The sequence below is a fragment of the Neofelis nebulosa genome, chromosome X (genome assembly GCF_028018385.1).
Source record: "Neofelis nebulosa isolate mNeoNeb1 chromosome X, mNeoNeb1.pri, whole genome shotgun sequence".
In the NCBI taxonomy this organism is placed as follows: domain Eukaryota; kingdom Metazoa; phylum Chordata; class Mammalia; order Carnivora; family Felidae; genus Neofelis; species Neofelis nebulosa.
This window is the reverse complement of record NC_080800.1, coordinates 40988259-41006823: the sequence shown is the minus strand read 5'-3', so window position 1 is coordinate 41006823 and position 18565 is coordinate 40988259. Positions and strand designations below refer to the sequence as shown.

At 45.9% G+C, this 18565-nt stretch overlaps 1 protein-coding gene across 9 annotated transcripts in view; it reads left to right on the top strand.

Moving 5' to 3' along the window:
* The window catches only part of ZNF674 (zinc finger protein 674), a 50345-nt gene that overhangs the window by 19258 nt on the left and 12522 nt on the right, over positions 1–18565 (top strand). For 7 of the 9 annotated variants that reach the window (XM_058714669.1, XM_058714670.1, XM_058714673.1 and 4 more), the window contains one exon: positions 13163–14842. The exons of 1 other annotated variant lie outside the window; for it this stretch is intronic. In XM_058714669.1, coding sequence (XP_058570652.1) covers positions 13163–14655 — 1493 coding nt within the window. In that variant the 3' untranslated portion in view covers positions 14656–14842. Of the gene's footprint in view, positions 1–13162; positions 14843–18565 lie in introns of those variants that run through there. One more of the 9 variants, XM_058714678.1, reaches the window with a different exon arrangement.

Genomic DNA, 18565 nt, shown 5'->3' with positions numbered 1-18565 from the left:
TGCTGCAAGTGCTGTAAGGCAGGGTTGCCACCCCCTGATGGAAGGGTCCAGTCGTTTAGAGAGGTAGGCGACAGCTTGTAACTTGGGGCCACATGGTTGGGCTAGGAGCCCTGTCGCAATTCCAGCCCTTTCATCTGTGTATAAGAGGAAAGGCTTTGAAACACTGGGGAGGGAAAGGACCGGTTGAGTGACTAGAGATGTGACCAGCCGTTGGAAGGCCCTTGCGACCACTCCCGGGCTGGAGAGTGGGCCTTGGGGGGTTTCTTTGGCGGCTTTGTATAGGGGAGCTGCGTGTATAGCAAAGTTAGGGATCCAGTGTCGGAAGAAGCCTACTAGACCCAGGAAGGAGAGGATTTCGTCTGCATTGGTAGGTGGGGACAGGGTTTGGAGGGCTTGGAGACGGTCTTGGGTTAGGGCCTTGGTGGTAGGTGTGAGTGAGAATCCCAGGAACGTGACTGTATTAGTACAGATTTGGGCTTTGTGTGGGGAGACTCAATACCCCAGGTTAGCCAGGAAGTTTAGGATATGGATTATATCTTATTTGGTGTGGTCGAAAGAGGTTCCACATAGTAGGAGGTCATCTATGTATTGTAGTAGAGTACAGTGACTAGAGAGTGGGGATTTGAGGAGATCCCTGGCCAAGGCTTGCCCAAAGAGATGGGGACTATCATGGAACCCCTGGGGAAGTACCGTCCATGTGAGTTGGCAGGCCACAGAGGTGACTGGATCTTGCCATGTGAAGGCAAAGAGGAATTGGGATTCGGGATGTAGGGGAATGATGAAAAAGGCATCTTTGAGATCAAGCACTGTAAAATGGGTTGTGGATGGGGGAATTTGGGAGAGGAGGGTGTACGGGTTGGGCACTACTGGGTGGCTGGGGATTACAGCTTCATTGATTATTCGGAGGTCTTGTGCTAGTCTATATGAGCCATTAGGCTTTTTTACAGGCAAGATCGGGGTGTTGCAGGGGGAGTGACATGGGATTAGGAGGCCTTCCTTGAGTAGGCGATCGATGATGGGCTTTAGGCCTAGTCGGTGGGTGTGGGAGATTGGGTATTGGGGTCTAGAGGGGAATTGTGATGGATTTTTGAGTTTAATGAGGACAGGTTGGTGGTGGGTGGCAATTGTTGGGGTGGATGTATCCCATACGATTGGGTCTACTGGGAGGTCTGGGTGTGGGTTGAGGCTGTGGTCTGTGTGGTCTGTGATAACAGCCAGTAGGAGATGAGTGGGGGAAGGAGAGGGGCAGATAGCTGGTAGGTGTATAGAGGTTCCTAATTTATTGAGGATGTCTCGGCCCAACAGGGGGACGGGGCAGGAGGGGATGACTAGGAAGGAGTGGGAGAAGTGGAAGCCATCCAGGCAGCAGGTGAGTACCGGTGTGCATGGGGGATTGGAGGGGGTGCCACTTATGCCCATGACCGAAACGGAGGATGGCGTGGTGGGGCCAGAATAGCTCGGCAGGACGGAATAGGTAGCCCCCGTGTCCAACAGAAAGGAGATGGACTTACCCGCCACCTGGAGTTTTACCCTGGGCTCAGCGTGGGTCACCGGAGTTACTGAGTCTGGGCCTCGTCAGTCGTCATCCTCCGTCTCCAGGAGTTGGAAGGCAGAGTCCAATCCGGGTGAAGCCTCGCCACGTGGAGGCGTTGCGAGTCTGTTGTCCCTTGGGTTAGGACAATCGGATTTCCAATGGCCCATTTGCTAGCACAATGGGCATGTACTGGTAGGCTTTTTGGGATGGGGACACTGATGAGACCAATGGCCTTCTTGGCCACATTTAAAGCAAGGTCCCGGAGGAGGCTGTGGTCCAGAGGGCTTTATTGTGGCTGGCCTTAGGGCAGCTACCAAGACTTGGGTCTGTAATTGTACCTTTTGTTGGAGACGGGCCTGTCGTCGTTGTTCTTGAGCTTCCTCTCGGCCATTAAAAACTTTAAAGGCCATCTTTACCAGGTCGGCCATGGGGGTCTGAGGACCATCTTCAGCCTTTTTTAGTTTTTTTGGATATCAGGGGCTAATTGGGAAATAAAATAGGTAGACAATACGGTGGCCCTGGCGGGGGTGGTAGGGTCCAGTCTGGTATACTGGGTAAGTGTCTCTGTGAGCCGGCTAAGGAAGGCTGCGGGGTTTTCATTGGGGTCCTGTATTACTTCTTGAAGTTTGTTAAAATTTACTGATTTGTTTGAGGTTGCCCTCATTTCTGCTAGTAGGCACTGGATCATTTGGTCCTCGCGCCGGTGACCATTGCCCGCATGTTGGTAGTTCCAATTGGGGTTGGCCGCCAGGACAGCATCGGCCCCTAAGTGGGGTCGGTCATGTGGGTTTGGTCTGCATGTTCTCTGGCTGCGGCCTGGATGTGCTCCCTCTCCTTAGGGGTGAGGGTAGGGTGAGGATTACATGGATGTCATGCCATGTGAGACTGCAGGCTTGAGCAAGGTATTGGAATTCCTTAATGTATTGGGTGGGGTCAGCCGAGAATGACCCTAGCTGCTTTTCAATGGCGGATAAGTCTTGGAGGGAGAAGGGGACGTGAACGGGAACCAGGCCTTCAGGTTCTGCCACCTCTCGGAGAGGCAAGATGGCCGCTGGGGCCTGTTCGATGGGAGGGGCCTGAGCACAAGTTCGGGATGATATGGGAGGTGAAGGCGGGACGGCTGGAGGTAGGGAGTACGGAGGGGGGCGAGGGCCAGTGGGCGAGGGCTGGTGGGTGGCGTGGCTAGATTCTCTAACGGGTCGGAGATAGGGAAGTTGGTGAGGTGGGGTCATCGGGGGTTGTGGGCGGGCAAGGAGCATGCGTGCAGAGGGGCAGGAGGAGCATAGGTAGGGGCGAGACCTGAGGTCCCAAAAGGCCATGACGTAGGGTATTTCTCCCCATTTTCCCAGCCGATGGCAGAAATTGTCCAGATCGGTTAAGATTTGGTATTGTAAAGACCCCTCGGGTGGCCATTGAGGATCATTATCTAATTTGTACTGAGGCCAGACTACAGTGCAAAAGTGGGTGAGTCGGTTACGACGAAGTTCGCCTTGTAAGCCCAGGAGCCGGAAGTTTTTTAACAGACATTGGAGGGGGGGGTAAGAGATTGAGGCGGCTTAGACTCGTTACTCCCCATTGGCGTGGCAGGGCGAGGCGTCCCTCGCGCTGCAATAAGGGGTCTGTTGGCGTGCGGGCCTTACGGCGTGTGGAGGAAGGGAGACTGACTTGCGAGACATCTCTCCTGGGTGTCAGCCGTAGTTGGAGGAGGGAAGGAGGGGTCTGTCCTACTTACCGGCTCCTGTAGGCGCTTGTGAGTAGGGTGGTTGGTGTCTGGCTTGGCGAGGAGGGAGTTCGGCCAAGGGAGGCGAGCTACTATGTAGCTCCCCCCGGGTTTCGGCACCAAATGTTAAGGTCAGGCGTAGGGCAGGGTAAAGATAAAGTCAGAAGCTAAAAAATTTTAGCAGTCAAAGGCTTTATTGGGAATTAAGGTCTCGGGCGAGGTTCCATGACTCAGGGGGAGAGAGAGAGAGGAGTCAGGGAACTTGGCGCCCGGGTGTGGTGGGGTAGGGTTTTTAAGCTGCAGCGGTTCCGGGTTTAGGTCCGGGTGGGCCTTTCTCTCGCCGGGTCGTGCTGTCGCTCGGTGATTGGTTGACCTTCAGTTCGTTCTGGGGCTTTCCGTTGGGTTGCGCTGGCAAGATGGCCGTCCCCTCCACTGTGGTTCCAGGGACATCCTAACAAAAGTTGTTGATAATACTCCTGTATTATCTTTTTAATTTCTGAGAGCCCCTGGTAGACTTGTTCTAGTTTTAAAAGTGTAATCAGAGGCGCCTGGGTGGCTCAGTCGGTTAAGCGTCTGACTCTTGATTTTGGCTGGGACATAATCTCACAGCTTGTGGGATCGAGCCCTGCATCGGGCTCTGTGCTGACCGTGCAGAGCCTGCTTGAGATTTCTCCGTCTCCCTCTCTCTCTGCCCCTCCCCTGCTCTCACGCACTCCCTCTCTCCCTCAAAATAAATAAACTTAAAAAAAAAAGTTTAATCACAGATAACAGTGAAAACTGTGAACCTCATTTAAAGGGAAACCTCTCCGCCAACTAACGCCGGCTTCGGTGCTGCAGGCTGGAAGTTTTTGGGGGCAAAAGAAGCATGCCCAGTCTCTCTTTGCTGCTGTCACCTCGATGCTAGCAGGAAGCCTTCTTCCCAAAGTAACCCCGCCCTGTTCACACCCAGAGGGGCCACATCTGGCTTGTGGACTGTGTGCGTGTGTGTACCCGTGCCTGGCACCTTGATCTCTTCACACCCCTATGTGGCCTCTTTGGCGCCCGTAGTTTTTCTGGGTGCAGATGGGGTGCCACGCCCTGTGTGTCCCCCAAACTCTAGCAGGCATACATCAAGCAAGTTGTCTCCTAGAGTCCTTACTAGACGAGGGGTCAGGTGAATACGCTCCTCCCTCCCGTGTTGTTGGGGAGACAAAATGCCACAGTTTTCCCACAGCTCTCCTGGAAGAGGTCTCCTTCCCCTGCTCCTTCCACCTTAACCTCTCAGACTTTTAAGGCCTGTGTTACTACTGAGGGATGTTAAGTGGTTCTGACCTGCTCCTTTTAAGTCCTGCTAAGATCGCTGGACTAGAGAAGCACTTAGTAGTATCGTATTAGCAGCCTTTGAAAGAGAAAGAGTGGGCTTTTTTTTTTCCCTCCTGATGAGAACTTTTAAGGTTTACTGTCTTAGCGGGGGCACCTGGGTGGCTCAGTGGGTTAAGTGTCCGACTTCGGCTCAGGTCATGATCTCACGGTTCGTGAGTTTGAGCCCCACGTTGGGGTCTGTGTTGACAGCTCAGAGCCTCAAGCCTGCTTCCGATCCTGTGTCTCCCTATCTCTCCGGCCCTCCCCGATCGTGCTGTCTCTCAACAAAAAAATACTAATAGTTCTTAGATTCTCTTGAGTCTTCTATGTAAAGAGTTCTCTTCATAAAAACAATCTTGTCTTTTCCTTCCCAATCGTACATTTTCTTTCTTTTTCTTCTCTCCTATCAGGGCATGTAGTACAGTGTTTAATAGATGCAGTGATAGTGAATTCTTTGTTTGTTTCTGATTTTAATGAAAATAATGAGGACAGTGATAGGAAAATAATGATAGGAAGTATGTGAGTGCTTGCTATGTTCTGGATGCTTTTCACACACTTAATCCTTGGAGAACCCTGTCAAGTCAGTTGGCTGTTAGCTTCATTTTATCGATGAGAAAACTGAGGCCCAGAGAGGTGACAGAACTCAAAAAACCCACCATTACGTGTATTTGCTGTGCTATCTTGAAAGATCCCTTCCATCCGAAGCTGCTTCTGTATTCCTCGTTTGCTAATGAGACTTTCTTAAACATCATGAATGAGTGTTACTATTTTCTCGAATGCTTATTTTCTGCCTCTGTTGACAAGGTAATTTTTCTCCTTTGATCTATTCATGGGGTGGATTATGTTAATAGGTTTTCTGATATTGAACTGTTCCTCCACTCGTCTGCTCAATTCTACTTGGTTGTGACGCATTTCTTTTAATAAATTGAAGTCTGCTCACGTTTAAGAGTCTTGCATTAATGTTCAGAAGTGAGAAAGAGCTTCGATTTTCTTTTCTTGTGCTGTCCTCTTATTCTGGTATACGAGGTTATACTGGCTGCATAAAACAGACTGGGCACTTTTCCTTCTTTTTCTAGTTTCTGAAACTAATTGACTGCAGTATATCTGTTCGTGTGAGTTGATGGCAATCATCTATGAGAACTTCCAGGGGCGCCTGGGTGTCTCAGTTGGTTAAGCGTCCGACTTCGGCTCAGGTCATGATCTCGCGGTCCGTGGGTTCGAGCCCCGCATCGGGCTCTGTGCTGACAGCTCAGAGCCTGGAGCCTGTTTCGGATTCTGTGTCTCCCTCTTTCTCTGACCCTCCCCTGTTCATGCTCTCTCTCTCTCTGTCTCAAAAATAAATAAATGTTAAAAAAACTTCTGGGTAGGATGCCCTTTTTTAGGGCAAGACTTTTGATTACAGGGTGAATTTTATGATTTTGAAAATAATTACTGATTTATTCCTGTTTCCTGTATCCTCTGTCAATTCTGGTCATTTTTCTAGACAGTTGTGTTTCATCTGAGATTTCAGATTTACTGACCTAAGGCAGTATTCTTTTTCGATTAAAAGAAAAATAGGTTTCATTTTTACCAAAGTAGATCATGGCTGAGGTTTAAAGAATGAGAAAAGTGTGGTAAAGCTATAAAGAAAGTCAAAGTCATTATAAACATAAAATGCAGGATAGTGATTATCTGAGAAGAAAGAAAATGAAATGGGCACATGAACTTCAAAGGTAATGATAATTTGTTTTTTGGGTGTTTTTTTTTCAGAGAGTGCGTGTACATGCACTCAAGTGGGAGAGGGGCAGAGGGAGAGAAAGACTCTTAAGTAGGCTCCAGGCCCAGCTTGGAGCTCTATGTGAGGCTCAGTCCCACGACCATGAGATCATGACCTGAGCCAAAATCAAGAATCAGATACCTAACTGACTGAACTACCTGGGTGCCCCTGTTTTTCTTTTTCTTTTCTTTTTTTTTTTTTTTAAGTAGGCTCCACACCCAACGTGGGGCTTGAACTCATGACCCTGAGATCAAGAGTCACATGCTCTTTTCACTGAGCCAGCCAGGCACCCCACGATAATTTGTTTTTTAGTGAGTGGTGGATAGCAGGTGTCTTTTGTATCACTATTCCTTATAATTTATATGTATCTCACGATAATTATGTAGAATTTTCTGCTACGGAAGATTGAGATTTAGCTCACTTCATTTCTCCTGCCTCTCACACACATCCTCACACCAAGACGTTTTGTTCCCCGGTGTTCCCAGTATGATTCTACCAGAGATGTGGTTCCCGACAGTACTTCTGTCTACAGCGTTATGGCTGTGTAAACATTGTACGCAGCTGAGCCGTGCGGTAACCTGTGATTAGTTTAGCTCTCCCGCGTAACTCTTTGCTTCCTTTGGTTAATATTTGCTTTATTTCTTTGCTTTGCTTCTTTCTGTACGTACTTCCTGCCAGCTCAACTTGAACACTCCATAACCAGCCATCTAGAGTGGCTCCGGATGCTTTCCAGAGCTATCAGGTGTTCCAATCAATGTCATAACCCCTGAGCTTGTCTGGAGCCATCTGACCCTCTCCCTCCTGGGTGGATTATCCTCATCGCTGCTCGCGTGGCTGCCCTCACATCCTTCACCATCATTCTGGGGGCTCCCTCCACTTTCTGCTTTGTTGGAGTCCCCATTCGCTTTATGCCACGCCCTCTTCCACGGTTCATTGGAGCACCGTCTTCCAGGACTCGACTCAGAAAGAACGTAGGTCCATGGGAGGTACATTTGTTGAGGTTGTTGAATATCTAGAAGTATTGGTTATCCTCGTCCTAGATGGAGAGTTGAGCTTGGGGTAGAGTTCTAGGATGGACGTTTCTTTCCCTTAGACTTCTGAAGGCATTGCACCATTGTCTTCTGATTTTCAATGTTCCTTTTGAGAACTCTGAATCTATTCTGATTATTATTATTATTTTTTAACATTTACTTATTTGAGAGAGACAGAGTGTGAGCGGAGGAGGGGCAGAGAGAGAGGGAGACACAATCCGAAGCAGGCTCCAGGCTCCAAGCTGTCAGCATAGAGCCCGACATGGGGCTTGAACTCACGGACCCTGAGATCGTGACCTGAGCTGAGGTCAGATGCTTAAGTGACTGAGCCGCCCAGGTGCCCCTATTCTGAGTATTGATACCTGGTATCAATTTTTTTTTTTCTGTCTGTAAGCTTATAAGATCCACCCCCGCCCGTTTATCTCATGTTCGGTGACGTTTCTCCATGTGCCTTGATATGGGATCATTTTCACCAGTATTCCTGGGCACTTGGGTAGGAGATCAATCCCCACAGGGATAGTTGCTCCTTTCTCGTACAGAGCCAAGATGCTGCAGAGACTGACAGCCACATTTCAAGTCCAAGTGGCAAGCAAGTTGTTTTTCGTCTTTTTGTTTTTTTTTAAAAAGCCCTTTTCACTTTGTCGAAGATTCCAAGTTGACCGTATAACAATAGGCACCTCAGGTCACAAAATCATCAGCCCCTAATGGTCGGACATCTGGACTCCCAGAAGAACAACAGGTGTTCAGTGCCCCAAGCAGGCAAGATAGTCTTATCAGTGTAGGGAACATTCTAGAAACTGACTTTCCAGACTTCAGCCAGGAGCCAGGCTTGCTGTGTTAGCATTTCCCTGCATGCTCTCTTTACTGATGCTCTTTATTTCTTCATGTGGATTTGAGTTACCATATTGTAAGCTTTCTTTCTTAGAGCTGAGCTCCAAGTTAGGTCACACAGTGACAGCAAATGTGCAGATGGAGCTTTCGGTGGAGATCCAAAACAGGTCAGCCCCCCAGGCTGCTGTGAGGCTGCCAGTTTTCACTGCTTACGGGGCAGAGTTGGGGAGCCAGCGGTTTGGGGTACAGGGAGAAGAGGTGAGTGGCACCAACTGAAACACCACAGATTGGGCTGTTCTCACTGAGGTTCACCGGTTCTTCTTGAATAAATGCTTCTTTTTAAATTTTTAAAAAATGTTTATTTGAGAGAGAGAGAGAGAGAGAGAGACAACCCCAAGCAGGCTCCACACTGTCAGCATGGAGCCCGACGCGGGCCCCGAACTCACCAACTGTGAGATCATGATCTGAGCGAAATCAAGAGTCAGACGCTCACCCGACTGAGCCACCCAGTGGCCCTGAATAAACGCTTCTTAATTTGTTGTATGCCTTTGGTTAATTTCCTAACTCCTCAAAGGATAGATTTTGATAATTTTGCCAGTATTTTCGTTGCTTTCATGGGGGGGAAAGATTTACTGAGATCCTCACTCCCCCTTTCCAGAAGTCTTGCCTTAGTGCATTTCTCTTAAAACTGAAGAGAAGTACAGAAAATCATCATTGTAACATACCTTTGTGCTTACCTCCCAGAATTAGCAAATATCAGTATTTTGATACTTGGTGGTGGTGGGTTTTTTTTTTTTTTAATAAAAGAAATAGAGCTTTACAAATAAAGGTGTCCTTTTCCTGTCCTGAGTCCCGCTCCTCTCGTTCACTCCCCGGGCAAACAGTACCATGAATTTGGTGAGTACCCTTCTCATCCATGTTTTTATACTTGGACTACATCTATTTGCATCTGTAATCTGTATGGTGTTCCTTTTGGAAATCTACCAGCTTAGTGCACTTGAACTTTAGGGTTCTTTCCAAAACTTTCTTTCTGTATTCAGCGTTGCCCTTTGAGCTGGTGTATTACATTTAGTTCATTCATTTTCAATGCTGGTATAGCATTCCAGCGTTGGGAGTATTGCAGTCCATCAACCCATACCTCTGTTACTGGGAATTTATTTCCTGTATTTGTTGCCATTCTTGTACATGTATCCTGGCTCACACTTGTAGGATTTTCTCTGTGTTATAGCCACAAATGGAATACACAGTAGGGTACGTACATTGTCAACATTATTGGATATTATTTACCTTTTTTCTCCCATAAATAGAATCAGTTTCCTTTGTATATTTAAGAGTTTTGCACGTAGGGGCGCCTGGGTGGCTCAGTGGGTTAAGTGTCTCACTTTGGCTCAGGTCATGATCTCACAGTTCATGAGGTCCAGCCCCACATCGGGCTCTGTGCTGACGGCACAGAGCCTGCTTGGGATTCTCTCTCTCTCTCTCTCTCTCTCTCTCTCTCTCTCTCTCCCTTGCTTGCTGTAGTGTGCTCTCGCTCTTTCTCTCTCTCAGAATAAATAAACTTGAAAAAAAGAGTTTTTCATCTATTTGGAGCACCCGTCTGGCCCAGTTGGTGGAGCATTTGACCTTTAATCTCAGGGTTGTAGATTTGAGCCCCATGTTGGGTTTAGAGATTACTTACAAATAAAATCTTTCTAAAAAAAAAAAAAAAAAGAGTCTTGCATCTATTGTTTTTTAATTTTAAAAAAATTTAATGTTTTTTTTTTTAATTTATTTTTGAGAGTGAGAAGGGGGAGCAGGGCAGAAAGAGAGGGAGACACAGAATCATAAAGCATGCTCCATCCAGGCTCTGAGCTGTCAGCACAGAGCCCGACGCAGGGCTCGATCTCACGAACCACAAGATCGTGACCCGAGCCGAAGTCCGATGCTTAACCGACTGAGTCACCCAGGCGCCCCGAGTCTTGAATCTATTTAAATGAAAGTGCTTTAGAATATTCTCATATTCTGTCCTTATTTTCTTTTGGCATCAAGGTCATTTTATGTTTTATAGGACATAAGCATTGTTTTACCAGCTATTTTTTTGGTTATTCAGGACCAGGTACATGTCTTTCCATAATTTTATTTTCAGAGTTCCTCTCTCATTTTGCTCTAATTGTCTTTTGAAAATATAAAGGTGATTTTCATTTTTATTTTGAGAGAGAGTTGAGTGGGGGAGGGGCAGAGAGAGAGGGCAAGAGGGAGAATCCCCAGCAGGCTTTGCACTGTCAGCTCCCAGCCCGACTCAGGGCTCAAACTCATGAACCACGGGATCGTGACCTGAGTGGAAATCTGGAGTCAGATGCTTAACTGAGCCACCCAGGCGCCCCCATAAAGCTGATTTTTAAAAATAAAATTTAATATGGTTGACCTTTAACAAATGGGGTTAATATAAATTTATTGTGCTATTACTATGATAGTATTTCTGCTTTTATTGTACTTTCTATATATCCTGCTTTTTCTTTACCTCTTTTTTCCTGCCTTTACTACATTTTTTTTTTAACCTCCACCCCCTTTGGTATTTTCCTCCTGAAAAATTCAAGCACCAAGCATTATTCTCAGCCAGGCTTTGTGTGTGGCAAATTCCATGCCTTTTCTTGTCTAAAAACATCTTCATTTTGTCATTTTTCTTTGTGATAATTTATCTGGGGATAGAGTTCTAAGATGACGTCAGGCTTCTCTCAGGACTTTGAGTATATTCTTTAATCTTTTGGCTTCTTTTATTGCTGATCAAGTCTGGGGTTGCTTTAATTGTTTCTTTTTTCTTCTTAAAGTTTATTTGCTTATTTTGAGACACAGCAGGGAAGGGGCAGAGAGAGAGGGAGACACAGAATCCCGAGCAGGCTCCAGGCGCTGAGCTGTCAGCATAGAGCCCGATGCGAGGCCCGAACCCACAAGCCGTGAGATCACGACCTAAGCTGAAGTCGGACATTTAACCGACTGAGCCCCCCAGGTGCCCCTCTAATTGTTTCTTTATAGGTGATTTTAAAAATTTCTCCATGGTAGCTTTCACCACTTACTTTCTGACTCTCAAGTCTTGTGGTGGCACTAAACTGTGTCCTGGTACCGATCTGCTTTTATTTACCACACTCAGGACTCTGGACATTGAGTGGTAGGATGCATGCCTTTCTTCCCTTCTAGAAAACTACCAGTCATTGTCTCTTCAGATATTGCCTAGATCAGGGGTCCCCAAGACCAGTACCATATTTAGTGATTTTCGAGAAGGATCCGTGGGACTCAGCATATAGTTGTATCTACAGCTCCGATCTATTACAGCGATGTAGTAAACATATACCACTAGGTCATAAGGGGGGAAGACACTAGCAGAGTCTGGATGAATCCATGTATAGGATGCCTTATGCTCTCTCCCTCCCATCTAGGGTCACCCGGGGCACACTTGTCCCAGCAGAAAAAAATGCAGCAATGTGTGCCCGGGGAGGCCCAGTAGAAACTCAGCACCCTCAGTTGCCCTGCCTTGCACATACCAGAATTTCAGGCACACAGAAGGAAGGGAAATGTTCAGCATAAATCACATTGTTTGTACAAGCAGCCTTATCAGTTAGGGGATGGTGGAGACATTGCTGAGCTCCCAGTTTCCCAGACTGCAGGGCCGAACCTTGCAAGCCAGCCTTTCTAAGCCTAGCAGCCTCAGGGCTGCTCTGTTTTCCCTTTTCCTGGCATATTGTCCCTGTCCCTGTCTTTAAAAAAAATTTTTTTTAACGTATATTCATTTTTGAGAGACAGAGCGCATGTGGGGGTGGGGCAAAGAAAGAGAGACACAGGATCCGAAGCAGGCTTCAGGCTCCGAGCCGTCAGCACAGAGCCCAATGCGGGGCTCCAACTCATGAAACATGAGATCATGACCTGAGCCGAAGTCGGACGCTTAACCGACTGAGCCACCCGGGTGCCCTGCTCCTGTCCCTTTCTACCGTTTCCATTTGGATTTTCTATTAAACCTGTGTTGGAACTCACCATTTTTCTATTTGTCTTACCATATTTCCATTTTGTTAGCTCTTCACGCTGCAATCAGGGTGATTTCCCAAGATGTCATCTGATGTGACTAGTCTGTTCAACTTCTCTATTTAGAGCTTTAATAATGCCTATATATTCTTTTATATTTATATTTGTTCCTTTTCTGAAATGTTCCTTTCCCCTTCCGATAGTATAGCTCTTACCTTATTTCTTTGAATATTTGAAATATATTTATTTTAAAGTCTAGAGTGTTCTGTTAGCTACAGTTCTAGGAAATGGGATTATCTGCTGACACCGGGAGTATCAAGATGGTTCATTTCCTTGGGAGGTTTAAATTATTTTACTGTGAATTCTTCAGTGAGAATTGGCTTTCCACAGAAGTTGTGTGAGTCCTAAGCTATAAAATCCTAAGATATATCTTTTGGGGTTTGCCATATCTAGGAACCTAGTAATAGCAGGACCAGTTTTTCATGTTAATTTGTCAGCTTGTGGACTCTGTACTCATCGTTTCGGATTGAGTCGCACAACTAGGCTTTTGCTTTATAACATCTTTCTCTCCAATTTCCTCGTCCAGTGGGGAGTTTTCCTGGCTTCTCTTTGACAAACATGGAAGGCCCCTGCGATTCTAGCTGTAAGCGGGAATTACCTATACCAGTTTCCTGAAGATTTTTGCCCTTTGGTCTGGATTATCACTGCAAATCCCGAAGCTTCCATTTCTGGTCACCCCGTCACTTTAAATTTCCACTTCACTTCTGACACCCAGTTTCTTGGTTTTGAGCCTGACTGTGGATTCAATTATTTTTGTTCAACACGGGCCAGCATAGTTCTTCATGTTCACAGTAAGAGGGGAGGCGGTGCTCGTGGGGCATGGACACAGCCCATCCACCTCAGCTCCAGATTTACCCCATTACAAGTCCAATGAGTTCCTTGCCTTTTTTTCCCAGAATTCTGGCAAGTGCATGACCAGATGGACAACCACAAGGAAAGCCAAGACCAACGTCTGTGGCCGACTGCATTCATAGACCAGGAAACACAGAAGGACCAAAGTGGCCAGGAATTGACAACATTCAGGACAGTCATTTATCCGGGCACAGACTTTGTTTCTATAAGACAAAGACTCCCTAGATATTATTCATCAGGAAGGTGTTCAAAACATAATTTAAACTTTCTCTGTCAAAGCAGAAGTTCTGTAAGAAAGAAAGGTGATGAGTGTAAGGCACATTGGAAGTCGTGCTTCCACCCTAATCTTTATCCAGCGCAGCCTGGAGAGAAATTCTTTGAGCCTCGTCAACGTGGAAAAACCCTCCACCATAAGCAAGCCCTCGATAAATCTCCAAGAAGTCAAACCAGGGAGAAACTCTTTGAGTGTTCTGAATGCGGGAAAGTGTTTATCCAGAAAGCCAACCTTGTCGTGCACCAGAGAACTCACACGGGAGAGAAGCCCTATGAGTGCAGCGAATGTACAAGAGCCTTCAGCCAGAAGTCAACCCTCATTGCACACCAGAGAACTCACACAGGGGAGAAGCCCTATGAGTGCAGCGAATGTGGGAAAACCTTTATCCAGAAGTCAACGCTGATGAAACATACGCGAACTCATACAGCAGAGAAACCATTTGTATGTGGTGAATGTGCAAAAGCCTTTAAGAGCTCCTATCACCTTACTAGGCATGAAAAAACACACATTAGACAAGCATTTTATGAAGGAGTCCACTGTGGTAGATCCGGCCTTATGTACCCGAGGACTCACACGGGTGAGAAACCTAACTGTAATAAACATGGGAAACCCTCTGATGAGAAACCCAACCCCATTAAACACCAGAGATCTCCTATAAAAGAGAAAGCTTACGAGTGCGGTAAATGTGGAAAAAGCTTCAGGGGGAAGTCCCACCTCTCTGTCCATCAGAGAACTCACACAGGAGAGAAGCCTTACGAATGCGGCATATGTGGGAAGACTTTCAGTGGAAAATCACACCTCTCTGTCCATCAAAGAACTCATACAGGAGAGAAGCCTTATGAGTGCAGAAGATGCGGGAAAGCCTTTGGCGAAAAGTCAACCCTTGTTGTACATCACAGAACTCATACAGGAGAGAAACCCTACAAATGCAGCGAATGTGGGAAAGCCTTCAGCGAAAAGTCACCACTGATAAAACATGAGAGAATTCATACAGGAGAGAGACCCTACGAATGCAGCAACTGTGGGAAAGCATTCAGTAGGAAGTCAACTCTCATTAAACATCAGAGAATTCACACAGGAGAAAAACCCTACGAATGTAGTGAATGTGGGAAAGCTTTCAGTGTGAAATCAACTCTCATTGTACATCACAGAACTCACACGGGAGAAAAACCCTATGAATGCAGAGACTGTGGAAAAGCCTTCAGTGGGAAGTCAACTCTGATTAAACATCAGAGAAGTCATACAGGAGATAAAACCTATTAATATACTTGAGCGTGGGAGAATTTCCCTATTATACCTCATTATAGATCAGTTCATCCTGGGGAGTAATCTTAGCAATGTCAAGAATGTCAGAAACTCTTCAGATATTAATGTTCCTTTAATGTAATAGAAGGTTCAAAAATATAATTCCAGAAGCATGTAATAAATGCGACCAGTTTTTCACCCAGAAGGTCTTACGAGTGAATTGTATATCAGGGAATTCAACAGTGGCAGAATTATGAGTGTATTGACGTGAGACAACCTTGAGAAAGAATGTAAATGTTATCGCCTAACAGAGTCTTTATGCTGAGGAAAAACTAAGAGTCGAATGAGTTTAGAAAACTATGTCAGCAATTATGAGAGAAATGTGTTCCATATTCTGTAACATTCTGTGGGAAAGGTGCAGAGGCTGCTAACAAGGAGTCAAATAGAAAAAAGTGAGGTTCGCCCTGGAATAGAACACACTTTTGAAAGAACAGTATAGAGCATAAACTGTTAATCCCAGCTGGGGCAAACTCCCCGTTATTATTATTATTTTTTTATTTTTAATGTTGATTTTTCGAGAGCACGAGTGAGTGGGGGAGGGGTAGAGGGAAGGAGACACAGAATCGGAAACCGGCTCCAGGCTCCGAGCTGTCAGCACAGAGCCCGCTGCGGGGCTCGAACCCACGAACCGCGAGATCATGACCTGGGCCGAAGTCGGACGCTTAACTGACTGAGCCACCCAGGCGCCCCAGCCCTGTTATTATTTTTAATGTTTATTTATTTTTGAGAGAGAGGGCGCATGCATACGGGCACGTGGGGGAGGGACAGAGGGGGAAACAGAATCCCAAGCAGGCTCCACACTGTCAGCGCAGAGCCCAACACGGGGCTCGGTCTCAGGGGTGAGATCATGACCTGAGCTGAAATCAAGAGTTGGACGCTTAACTGACTGAGCCACCCAGGCACCCCACCCCCTATTATTTCTTTTATAAATTTTTTTTTCAACGTTTTTTATTTATTTTTGGGACAGAGAGAGACAGAGCATGAACGGGGGAGGGGCAGAGAGAGAGGGAGACACAGAATCGGAAACAGGCTCCAGGCTCCGAGCCATCAGCCCAGAGCCTGACGCCTGAAATCAAGAGTTGGACGCTTAACTGACTGAGCCACCCAGGCACCCCACCCCTTATTATTTCTTAAACAACTAGAAAAATTGCTCCCTTAAGTAGAATGGGAGATGATTCATCAGGGTCCCTGTCACAAAGGGGCTCAAAGAGATCTCACACATGTTACCCATCATCTTCAGTGCAAAAATGCAAATCCCTTACAGAAAAGGCACACCTTGCTTGGAAACAGTGCTTACAACTTAACATTCTTTGCCTTGTAAGAAAGAGTAGTCACTTTATGGTGAGGCAATAAAAGATTTTTAATTGTCAGAGCATCTCCTGTGACAACAATATTATTTAAATTGTGAAACAAATCGGAAGTTGAATATCCCATAATAGGTAAGTGATTAAAATTCGATATATCATTAAGGTGGGATAATGTGGACAATTAAGAATTATCTTTGCTTGGGGCGCCTGGCTGGCTCAGTCGGTTAAACATCTGACTTCCGCTGAGGTCGTGATCTCGCGGTTCGTGGGTCCGAGCCCCGCGTTGGGCTCTGGACTGACAGCTCAGAGCCTGGAGCCTGCTTCGGATTCTGTGTCCCCCTCTCGCTCTGCCCCTCCCCCACTCTTCTCTTCTCTTTCTCTCTCTCTCAAATGATCATTAAAAAAAATTTTTTTTTAAGTGATCTTATATTTGAGGATTTGGGGAAATGTTCATGGTAATCTATTGTGAAAAAAACAGATTATAAAACTATACCATATGCTTTACATTGCAAACAAATACATATTGTACAAATACTATTGTATCAGTGACTCTGGGTGGTAGAACTATAGCAATTTTATGCTAAGTAAAATTATATGCACATATGTACATATATATTTGTATTATATTTATTGCTATTTAGTTGTAAGTAGGTAGACATGTAGAACAAAAATCTAGGAACGAAATATACCAAATTATTAAGCAAATTGTCATTTGGGTGTTGAGATCATAGATTTTTAAATGTTTTGAATATAGTTTACAGAAACCACCAATAAAATAAGTTGATTAAAATAATTCTGTGCATACTTGCTTCTGTCTTCACATCCGTTTTCCCATTCAGCTTTGTCTTTGGTTTTGAGAATATGTTTTTGTGTCGAGAATGGGTATCCCTTGTTTTTAATATCTGTGTGTGATTTTTTATTTTCCATTTTTTTAATGTATATTTATTTTTGAGAGAGAGCACTAGTGGGTGAGGGGCAGAGAGAGAGGGAGCCCTAGAATCCGAAGCAGGCTCCAGGCTCTGAGCTATCAGCACAGAGCCCGATGCAGGGCTCGAACTCAAAAACCGTGAGATCATGACCTGAGCTGAAGTCGGACGCTTAACCGACTGAGCCACCCAGGTGCCCTTGTATGTAATTTTTTTAAAGTAAAAATAAAAGTACCATCATAGTTCACCAAATCCTGTGACGTAAGTTACCAGCTAACAGATTTGCAGATGTGAAGAGATGTCGCGAATGGTCAAAAGTACCACAAGTAAGGAGACGAAACTGACTTCCGACACCAAATATAAAGCTCTTTTCACTGTGCTATCCATGAATGCTGCTCGAATGCTCGTCTTCCCTCAACTGGCCCTTTTATCAGCAGTTGTATCAGGCACGTGCCAGGTGACCCCAGTGAATTGTGCCCTATGTAACCTTCCCCCCTCGAGTGTGGGCAGAACTGAGACTTGCTTCTAAACACTAGATTATGGCAAAAGTGATGTGATGTCGCTCCTGCGAGTATGCCCTATAAGACTGCCATCTTCGTAGATTGGACAGAGCCTTTCCTTGCTGGTCTGATGAAGTAAGCAGCCATGTTGAAAACGCTCATGTGCCAAAAAACTGCAGCTGGCTTCTAGGACCTGAGGGCACCCTGAGCTAAGACAGTAGGACTTGAGTGGCAAAATCTTGGAGGCAAGTGACGAGAGATAAACTGAGCTTTTCCCCACAAGGGGGTCACTGGTAAATGGCATGAGACAAATTCAGAGATGGGGAACAGCCAAGTGCCTGAGGTACCAAGGAGAGCTTTCAGGAGAATTTTGTGCCAAGGTGACCACACTTGGAGTTCGGATCCCAGCAGTGATGAAGGGCCCTGGAAAATACCACAAGACTCTCAGCTGGAATCTCTGAAGGACTTTAGGAATTAGGAGGAAGTGGCTATAGACCGGATCTTTAAAAGATTGATGCCCCAACTTGAGTTAGCTCACCACCTAACTGAATTGAGGTCATTTATATAATTAGCCTGTCAGGAACTAAAGCTCATCTAGAGTTTCTACAATTTCTCACGCATTGTGGTATTCAGTCAGAAATTGCTGGGGCGCCTGGGTGGCTCAGTCGGTTAAGCTTCCAACCCTGGGTTTCGGCTCACGTCATGATCTCACGTTCATGGGTTCGAGTCCCGTGTTGGGCTCCGCACGGAGCCTGCCTGGGATTCTCTCTCTCCCTCTCTCTCTGCCCCTCCCCCGCTCACTCTGTCTCTCAAAATAAATACATGATCTTAAAAATTGCCGGGCGCACCCTGAGTCAAGTTAAGAAAAAAAGTGAACAGTAGAAGCAGACCCACAGGCAATTCAGACATAGGAGATACAAGTCATGGTCTTTAAGTGCATAATATGAACAAGAAAACATAAAATGAGGAAATTCGTCAGAAAATGCAAATTGTTTCCAACAGTCATTTGCTTTTTTGCCTGGTACTTTATTTTCCTGGAGTTTCCAATTGCCTTCTGTTTTTCCAGGGTCACAAACCTACCATTTAATGTATGGATTTTTTTCCCCCTCTGGTATTATAATTCATCTTAAAAGCA